Source organism: Python bivittatus, unplaced genomic scaffold (genome assembly GCF_059951505.1).
Source record: "Python bivittatus isolate LINGU-HERP-01145 unplaced genomic scaffold, Pbiv_v1 ctg000480_np1212, whole genome shotgun sequence".
NCBI lineage: Eukaryota > Metazoa > Chordata > Lepidosauria > Squamata > Pythonidae > Python > Python bivittatus.
This window is the reverse complement of record NW_028277075.1, coordinates 67,799,557-67,809,503: the sequence shown is the minus strand read 5'-3', so window position 1 is coordinate 67,809,503 and position 9,947 is coordinate 67,799,557. Positions and strand designations below refer to the sequence as shown.

Here is a 9,947-nt window from a genome sequence, read left to right as displayed (position 1 = left end):
TAAATTCAACCACTAAACATTTAAAAGAACAAATTCAGAGAGTTGGGAGATCCTGAACACTGTAGTAGCAGAACTGAGCCAGTGGGATAAAAGGTTGGGGACTGAAACCTCCTCCCCACAAAGTCTCCTGGGTCTACATACCATCTTGGGTAAGAATCTGACAGAAATGAAATTAAGTCTATGGCGCCACCTCCTGGCTTTATAGGATACGACATGTGATTAGAGAAAGAAATCCATTCCCCCCTTCAGGAACTGAAGACAAAATTGCTATACTGTATATCACAACTGGAACTGTCTTTCCCTGGATATGTTTCCAGAACAGAAACACTCAGGAGAAAGTAACACACATCCAACTGAAAAACAGACACTGCCCACGCACCTTAGATTCTTTAGTTTACACTCTGGATCTTTCAGCCCCTCAAACAACATTTCCACAGCTTTCTCATCTGAGTTGTAGAAGGACAATATTAACTCTGTCAATTTCTGATTTTTGCTTAGTACTTCTGCAAGATGCCTGCCACTCGATTCGGTCAGGAATCTTCCATCAAGGCTGTAGGGAAGAGTGCAAAAAATTACAATTATTTCTTGAAAAACAAGCATGGACTTTATTCCTCTACGAACTGAAGACAATATGGCTATATATCGCAACTGGAACTGTCTTACCATGGCTATGTCTCCAGAACAGAAACACTCAAGAGAAAGTAACACAAATCTAACTGAAAAAGAAACACTGCTTGCTCACCATAGTTTCTCTACTTTACAGTCTGGATGTTTGAGCCCCTCACACAGGATTTCTACTCCTCTGTCATCTTTGTTGTAGAGGGACAATTTTAAATCTCTCAATCTCTGATTTTTCCAGAGTACTTCTGCAAAATGCCTGCTGCAGGACTCAGCATAGAATGCTCCATCAAGCCTGTAGGGAAGTGTGAAAAATTACAATTATTTGTTGAAAAACAAGCATGGACTGTATTCTTGTAGGAACTGAAGAGAATATGGGTATATATCGCAAGTGGAACTGTCTTTCCATGGCTGTGTTTCCAGAACAGAAACACTCAAGAGAAAGTAACACACATCTAACTGAAAAACAAACACAGCTCACTCACCATAGTTTCTCTACTGTACAGTGTGGATGTTTCAGCCCCTCAAGCATCATTTCCACAGCTTTCTCATCTGATTTGCAGAAGGACAATATTAACTCTCTCAATTTCTGATTCTTCCTGAGTACTTCTGCAAAATGTCTGCTGCTGGATTCAGTGCAGAATGCTCCATTAAGCCTGTAATGAAGAGTGCAAAAAATTACAATTATTTCTCAAAAAACTAACATGGACTGTATTCTTGTAGGAACTGAAGAGAATATATTACAAGTGGAACTGTCTTTCCATGGATATGTTTCCAAAACAGAAACACTCAAGGGAAAGTAACACAGATCAAACTGAAAAACAAACACTGCTCACTCACCATAGTTTTTCTATTTTACAGTCTGGATGTCTGAGCCCCTCACACAGCATTTGTACTACTCTGTCATCTCTGCTGGAGAGGGACAATTTTAACTCCCTCAATTTCTGATTTTTTCTGATTACTTCTGCAAAACGTCTGCCATGGGATTCAGGCCAGAATATTCCATCAAGGCTGTAGAGAAGAGTGCAAAAAAAAAGTACAATTATTTCTTGAAAAACAAGCATGGACTATATTCTTGTAAGAACTGAAAAGAACATGCACATATATCCCAACTGGAACTGTCTTTCCATAGATATGTTTCCAGAACAGAAACACTCAAGAGAAAGTAACACACATCTAACTGAAAAACAAGCACTGCTCACTCACCATAGTTTCTCTACTGTACAGTCTGGATGTTTCAGCCCCTCAAACAGTATTTGCACTCCTCTGTCATCTGTGTCGTAGAACGACAATATTAACTCTCTCAATCTCTGATTTTTCCTGAGTATTTCTGCAAAATGCCTGCTGCGGGATTTGGTCAGATATGTTCCGTAAAGCCTGTAGGGAAGAGTTGAAATTCTATTCGAAAAAATACAATTATTTCTTGAAAAACAAGCATGGACTGTATTCTTGTAGGCACTGAAGAGAATATGTTTCTATATGGCAGCTGATCTGCCTCTCCATGGATATATTTCCAGAACACCAACAGCAAAGAGACAGTTGGGCACATCAAACTGAAAGGAAAAAAATATCACTTACTGTAGTGTCCCTATTTTACATTCTGGATGTTTGAGCCCCTCATGCCACATTCCCATGGTTTTTCATCTGGTTTCTTGAGAGACAAGTTGAGCTCTCTCAACCTCTGACTTTTCATTTGTCCCTGAATCACGCACAACCGTCTCAGGGACTTCTGGGTGAGGGAATTGCAAACTAGTTGTCTCTTTAATTTTATCTTCTGTCATAGGTTGGTTAAAAGCCTATTTTCATTGATCAGTAAATTTTGCAGGTAATATTCCATTTAAGCACTCTTCAATTTTTGCTGGATCAGATACCTTTCTATTATACAATTTAGAAAAGTAAATCATGGATTACTAGAGAATTTCTTTCATTGCAGAGACATATTGGGTTCTATCCGAAATAGAAGTAATAATTATTTTATGCTGTTTCTTCAACAATTGAAAAGTTGTTTGACTTATTGCCTTTTTAAAAGATTTCTGTCTGGTAAAATTCAAGTTTGTGTAACTAAACTACTTCCCATAAATCAAGCTCATTCTTATCTTTTGTTCTAGATCCAAGGTTGATTTTAATTCATGACTTGTTTCCAGTGGTTTCAGATCTTTTAATATATAGATACAGTATATAGTTAATGAAGTTTCAGAAGCTAAGTCAGTCTTGAAGAAACTATTTAGTTCCTTTTGACATTTCAACTTTATTTCCTCTTCTAATAATAACAGCTCTTTAAGTTTCAATATAGGGATTTCTCTATTTAATCTTACAATTGCTGGATTATGATCTATGTATTTTCAAGTTGTCACCTCCACATGGAAAAGGTTAGCCAACAATGAATTTGAAATCCAACACATATCTATTCTTGATTATGATTTTTGGACTACACAAGAGTAAGTATACTCTCTCTCTCTGCAGGACGCTTATATCTCCATGCATCCAAGAGAGAGCAATCTCATGTGATCTGGAACATTTTGAGGAAGTTTACTGACACTTCTTTTTGATAAAGTTGACTTATCCAGAAAAGGGGAGAAAACCTCATACATACGCCATGTACTAAGTTATTACCCTAGACAATTAAAAGCAGGAGTCAAAAAAATCTTTCATAAAATCTGGTTTTATTGTCATTTGGAGCATAAATTTAGGCAATTGTTACCTTACTGAATTTAGTGTGAAAATGTAGTATTATAAATGTACCTTGTTCATCCCCAGTCCAATTTTTTTTATACAGCATGGTAGATTTTGCATTTATGGTTAATCGTTTTTTTTTTCCTGACTGTCTGAGGCTACAAATTTTTGAACAAGAACGCTGTGTTACAGTAAGTTCTCATGGTATTGTTTAACATGTCTCTTGCAAACATATCAAGTGTGCTTTATTTTTTTCAATTGGTAAAATATTTTTATCCTTTTAAATGAACTATTCAAAGCATTGATATTAGTAGAAACTACTTTGAGTTGATCCATAATTACAACTCTAAATTAATTTTATGAAGGAATAGCAGTTGCTTTGTCAGACTTGTGATCTTCTACCTGTTCTCAGTCATCATTCCCAGAAATGCCAGTTGGTTGATCCAAGTTCCAATCTTACATCTTTTTGCATTACAGATCTAAAGAGTGGACCATGTTTCCTGCATCCAATGGTGTGCATGAAAGCGTTAGCACTTTCCAAAAGAGCTCTGATGGAATGGAATAGTCCGTTTGTATCTTATTTTTTAATTTTGGAGAATGGTTGTCAAGAATCTTAGATTCCTTTGCTTTCTCAGAAGATTGGGCTAGTCTCTTGTGAAAGTTTGATTATAATACCCCCACTTTCAAAGGAGCTTCATTACTTTTTACTTCTAAAATGGCCTCTTTAGTCTTAAAATATGTAAATTTTACAAGTATGTCATGTGGCAGTTTTCTTCTTCAGGCTATCCAGGAATTTACTGTTGCGCAGCGTGCAGCAATACTCTCAGGAAATTGGCAAAAATACACATCAGCATGAGAGATTTACAAAATGCAATGTCCATATCTTGTTCTCCAAAGAAATCCAGCCAGAAAGTATAAAATATCTGGTTTTTATTGATAAAAATGCAAAACTCCATAAAATACAAGTTTCATACAAAATATAGGAAAAAACACTTCTTCTCATGTATTTAGCATCCAAAACTTAACAACTACACAGGTATAACAAAGTCTCTAGCTAAACAAACTCTCAGAGAAGAGGTACACTACTTGGTTATTAGTTACTACTACATAACCCATAAAAACTAACTACTGTACATGGTAGCTAAAACTCTACTGAGAGGCTGGGCATATAATCCTTCCGTTTTATTGCCACCCCTTGAATAACTAGCATACATACGCCAATTTTTTTTTTTTTAATCTGTGCTCAGTCGTTACTGACTCTGCAGTGACTGCTTGGACAAGTCCTTGCAGTTTTCAAGGCAATTGTTTCGGAAGTGGTTTGCCAGAGCCTCCTTCCTAGAGCAGAGCCCAGCTGGCGAGCGCAGGAGGCGGGGTTTCCGTTGCTTCGCGCCCTTTTCGGGCGCGCACGGTTTTTCGCGCTTACCGGCAACTGTTCCCGACTCCTTTTTTGCAAGGCGCCGCCAGCATTTTTCCTCCCACCGGAGTGATAGTACCATTTATCTACTCACGTGAGTTTTCAACCTGTTGGGTTGACAGGAACTGGGGAGGAAACAGGAGCTCACCCTGTTTAACGCGAAGGCTGGACTCGAACCGCTGAAGCGTCGACCATTTCTGGCCAGCAACTTTCAGCGTCATTAAGCCGCTGCGCCACCGCGTCCCCCACATACGCCAACAGGTGGCAGTAAATAGCAGTAAACGTGCAAACCAACAATAACAATTTTCACATGACTTTCTTAGCCATAACAAATACGTTTTTAAAGATAATGAGCTGCACTTCTTCCCATGAGAAAATCCTAACATTTATTCCATTATTTCCTTGAATTTCTAGAGATTCATCCACACTGAGATCAAAATGAGTCTTAAGTTTTCTATATTCCTTTCCAAGGCAACATTACCAAAATCTTCTTGTATACCTCTCAGTTTAAAATGGTATTTACAGAAATCGGTTTCCACTAATTCCACTTTCATTTCCAATTTGTTTAGTCCTGTCTGCTGAAACTTTTGAACTAGAGAATTTTGAGTGTTCAGTCTTCAACTTTTTGATTCCTTTAATCTGAGATTCAACCTGATTTCTGAATCTGTCCTATCTGTCTTTGATATTTCCTGATTGAGAATTGAAATTTTCTCTCATTTCCTACTGTTTACTCTTGAAATAACTGAAGAGATCACCTTCCAATACATAAAGCTCTCCTGTAAAGGAGTCTTGGGATTGTGGAGAAGAAGCTGAGGTATCTTGCTGGGATTCTTCCAAATTAGAAAGGTCCTTACTCTGTTTTCTCTTACTCATTTTTGAAAAATGATACAGAACCTTGTGCTTAGTATTTCTACTTGTACTCATGAAATTAAAATGAATCAAATGGTAATAGTAAAAAATTAATAAAAAATAATTAATATCTGATATATAATACAACATCATAAACAATTAATACATTATGAGAAATGTACACAAAGTTCTAACACTGAATTCAATTAGTGAATGAACATATCTTCAGTATTAAAAATTAAGAGTATCTTTGTCAGAAGAAATTAATGTATTATTCACATGTTGTCATCTTCATTCAAAGAAAGGAAACAGTCCTGAGAGATTCAATTAAAAAAAAAAAATTATTGTGCTTAAAGAGAAAGAAAAAAATGCTATCTTACATTGGCATGCCCATTTGTGGTTAAAATAAGTCTACATTTAGGTGGGAAGGGACGAAGAAAAATAGCCAAACAAAGCTAGCCAAATGCGAAATGTCACAATCAGAAACAGTGAAACAAATATAATTGAAAAGATCAGTTAAACATATTCAGCACAACAAACCATATAGAATTATGTTAATCAAGAGAGATGAGTTAAAATTATTCAATGCTAATAATAATCAAAATAATATTTATAGCAAGGCAAGGCTCTCTTGAATGTAGATGGAAATTAAAAATTTTAATGTAGATTAGCAAATAATTTGCAAGCCAAGGTTTATATCAAAGCAGATTCCAAAACTGAAAGTAGAAGAAAGTTTCAAGGATCTTAATTCTATTAAAGGAAGCTAGTAAAGAATTGAAGAGGAAGTCCAGGAAGCGATAGCAAGATGATATAATCCACCCTAATAACAAAAGGATTGTTGTAAACCCCAATGTAAAAGTTTTCTTAGAGGTTAAACAAATTGGAGTAAACTATCTGCAAAGAAAAAACAAACGTTGCAGACCTATAAATGTATGAAATCTAGCACCAGATATTCTTATCAGGGTAATTGCTGCCGAAATTGCAAGTGTCTTAATGAAGATGTTTAATCTTCGGGGCTCACGCCTAGGAACAGACCTCAGAGAAGGTGTAGCCCTTCTGCCAGGTTTTCAGCAATTAACAGCTAAGAAAGTGTTTTTACAGTCAGGAAGGACACAGATCTCACGCCTCCTAGCAAACCATCTTCCTGGCCTTTTGGTTATAATCACAGATAGAATTGAATCTTAAAAGGCATATGTCCTCTGGAAGGAACTGAAGAGAATATATATTCCAACTGGAACTGCCTTTCCTTGGATATGTTTCCAGAACAGAAATACTCAAGAGAAAGCAACACACATCAAACAGAAAAAGAAACACTGCCCACTCACCTTAGTTTCTCTACTTTGCACTCTGGATGTTGGAGCCCCTCGCACAGCAGTTCCACTGCTTTGTCATCTCTATCTTCAAACCACAAATATAACTTTCTCAAACTCTGTTTTTTCCTGAGGACTTCAGCAAGATGCTTGCTGCAAGACTCTGTGAAGGACCATCTCCAAAAACTGCAGCAAATATTTAGAAGAATTAAAATGATATCTTCCGGGTTTGCTTTCCATTTTATTTAGTTTTAAAAGCTAGTTATTATAATTTTCAAAGAAGAATGGGAGGAAAAGTAATACTGATACAAAAGTATCATATATAACAATAGATGGTACAGATAACTATAATTTTAAAACCCCCAATAAAAGCAATTAATATGGGCAGATAACCAACAAATCTAAAATATTATATGACTAATACATATTAAAATATTACAAGGCATTTCATACCCAATTTCTAGTGAAAAAACATGTCTCTATTGAACTCTAAAGATACTCGGTTAACACAAACTGGAGTCAACAAGATGGAAAGAGAAACACTAGAGATAATAAAAAATACATTAAAAGAATCCTGTAAATCATATGTAGATTGTATGTCAGAGAAAGAGACTCTGAAACCCAGATGTTGGACGTTGCACCATTTCATGTGTGTTGTTGTAATCTAAAAACGGTTTCCAAATAGAATTGACTTCCAAATCCAATTTCCTTTAAACTAATCTCAACATTGAAATATACTCCCACAGTTTGGTTAGCCATTCTTCAACAGAGGGGTTTAAACTTCTTTTTGAATAAAGTGTATAAAATCCTTGCAGCAGTTGACATATTCAATCCTAGTTCAGTATATTTTGAAGAAATGTAGTTTAGTGGCATTTAATAAAAATATCTCAGGATGAAATGGGATTACGACTTTCAAAATTTGTTCCGTTCTATAATGAATTATTTTCCAGTATTACTGACCTTTGCAACATTGCCAGTTTGTGTTTGACTTCTGGCCTTATGGCGGTAATAATAAAGATTTCATCTCAACCTGCTGGGAATAGAACCTGTCCAATATTAGGTATATGTTTCAAAGGCTTAGAGAAAGGAAGAATGTTTGTTCTAGTTGCACAGTTTCTCTGTATGTCTTTCCTCAGCTTAGGCAGGAAAGGTTTACAGTACTTATATCTGCTGAAAGGTGGGTAAGGATAGATACCAAGTCAGACACAAACAGAGGTGGGTGACATTGATTACTATTTACACTGGATTACAATAAAGAAATGTTGCAGCTTGTTTGCACATACAGTATCTTGTTCTTGTTCCAAGCATGTGCATGTGTGAATGTTCGAATATAAGCTTCACTTGACAAAAATGTCCTGCATGTATTTATGAAGCCTCTGTCTAAAAGCTTCTGAATGTTTCTTAAGGTTCAACACACATTTCACCTCTTCTGGGCTGCCCATCCTTGCTTTGCAGATGTGCCCTCTTCTCCTCCATTCCCTCTCCATCCTCTTGGTCCTCTTCTCATCCAGTCCCTTCTCTGTCAGGGCCGCCACCCCCTCCCCACTTTGGGTAGTGCAGACCTGTTCCCTTTCCCTCCTTCCCCTGCCTTCTGGGAGGTTGGAGGTTGGCACTGGAGTTGGAGTTCCCAGAAAGGCTTAGCTTACTGCGTGCATTGGGAAGCCACGATCATCAGCCTTCCTCCTGCAAGGCCTCGTGAAGGACCAGCGGTTTCCAACATAAGCTGCAGAGTGCATGCTGTGCCTCCAGGAAGCGCTCATCCCTCTGCTTCCTCCAGTTCCATCACCACCCTCAACAGTACTCCAGCACAGCTGCCACCGTTGCCACCTCTCCTGCCTCGCCCGGCGACAGAGTGCACATGCCCCACCGGCTTGTCCCACTGCGCTCTCCACAGTCTGCTGGCTATCGCTCCTTGCATTGGCAGAAGTAGTCAGGGCTCCTCTGCCCACACCACTGTCCTGCCTCCTGCCTCCTCCTCTTTTTGGAGTTGGAGTTCTGATTAGTGATGCTCAAAGTCATAAATCAAAACTCCTTGACTATTTTGTTAAATCTCTGCTGACACTGGAAAGCTTTAGTCCTGCATCTTTCAAGTAGACCTCTTGAAGCCATGGACACAACACCCAGTCCCAGGATTGTTCATCTGCTGCGGCAGCCCTGAGCTTTCTCCTCATCCTCACATTCAAAAATGCAATTCAAGCAGAAAGATTTGACTCACAACCCTTTGAGCTTGTGTCCCAATGTTTCCTCAAGGAAACAATCATTGTAATGGAGCTGACCTACCTGCTGATGAAAGTAGATCATTGTTATCATGTGTCAAGAACTTCATGCATCAAGATCATTCCCAGGCTTCAGAAGCTTAAGCCTCCCTAACAGCAGACCACAGCAGGTCTGTTATGCTCAGAGCTGAAATCAATACTGAGGGTGGAGTGGTTTCTTCTCAGTTTTTCATATCATAAGAAATTGATGAGAGACTGCTATAACCATAATATTTAAGATAATATGCAAGCTTCTAATGCCATGTATTGGTTTTGTATCAAAAACATTTGTGATAAAATGCAAGCAGTTTCTTACTCTAGGCTTGTTAAGTTTCTCAGCTCCATCAGTGCTTTAAAAAAGTCTTCCATATATCTTTCACGCATACTCCATTCCCTAAAGGGGAAAGACATTTTTACTCTCAGACTTTGATTTCAGTGTTTCCACTTCCTCTACTTTTCAAATACAATTGGCATTCCAGTCTATTTGTCAAGTAACCATAAAAGAAAGCACTCATGTTGTAGTAAGGGAAAATACTGGTAAGAAAAGACCATTTTGTAAATGAAATGGTTATAGAGCATCGCTTAAAGGAATTAAGATTTGGCATGGCATTCTAGATACAAAGAAAAGGAATAAGCAGAGAGAATATTTCAGGAATCTCTAAGTGCCACAACTTAGAAGTGAGAAGGAATGTCTAAATATGACACACTCATGCACACATGCATACCACACTCATATGTGGTCATATCTATTCATATTCAAAGGATAACCATTGCCTATAATTACAAACAAGTGGGACTGTCTCGATCACTGGCTGAGCTTCATTTTAT

The 9,947-nt window shown here is 37.6% G+C and overlaps 1 protein-coding gene across 4 annotated transcripts in view; it reads right to left on the bottom strand.

The window, feature by feature from the left end:
• Positions 1-9,947, bottom strand: part of LOC103064904 (NACHT, LRR and PYD domains-containing protein 12-like) — a 52,593-nt gene that overhangs the window by 7,154 nt on the left and 35,492 nt on the right. For all 4 annotated transcript variants that reach the window (XM_088146169.1, XM_088146166.1, XM_088146168.1 and 1 more), the window contains exons 5-11: positions 9,436-9,513; positions 6,880-7,050; positions 1,825-1,995; positions 1,459-1,629; positions 1,104-1,274; positions 743-913; positions 380-550 (exon numbers count right to left, since the gene is read on the bottom strand). In XM_088146169.1, coding sequence (XP_088002295.1) covers positions 380-550; positions 743-913; positions 1,104-1,274; positions 1,459-1,629; positions 1,825-1,995; positions 6,880-7,050; positions 9,436-9,513 — 1,104 coding nt within the window. The remainder of the gene's footprint in view (positions 1-379; positions 551-742; positions 914-1,103; positions 1,275-1,458; positions 1,630-1,824; positions 1,996-6,879; positions 7,051-9,435; positions 9,514-9,947) is intronic.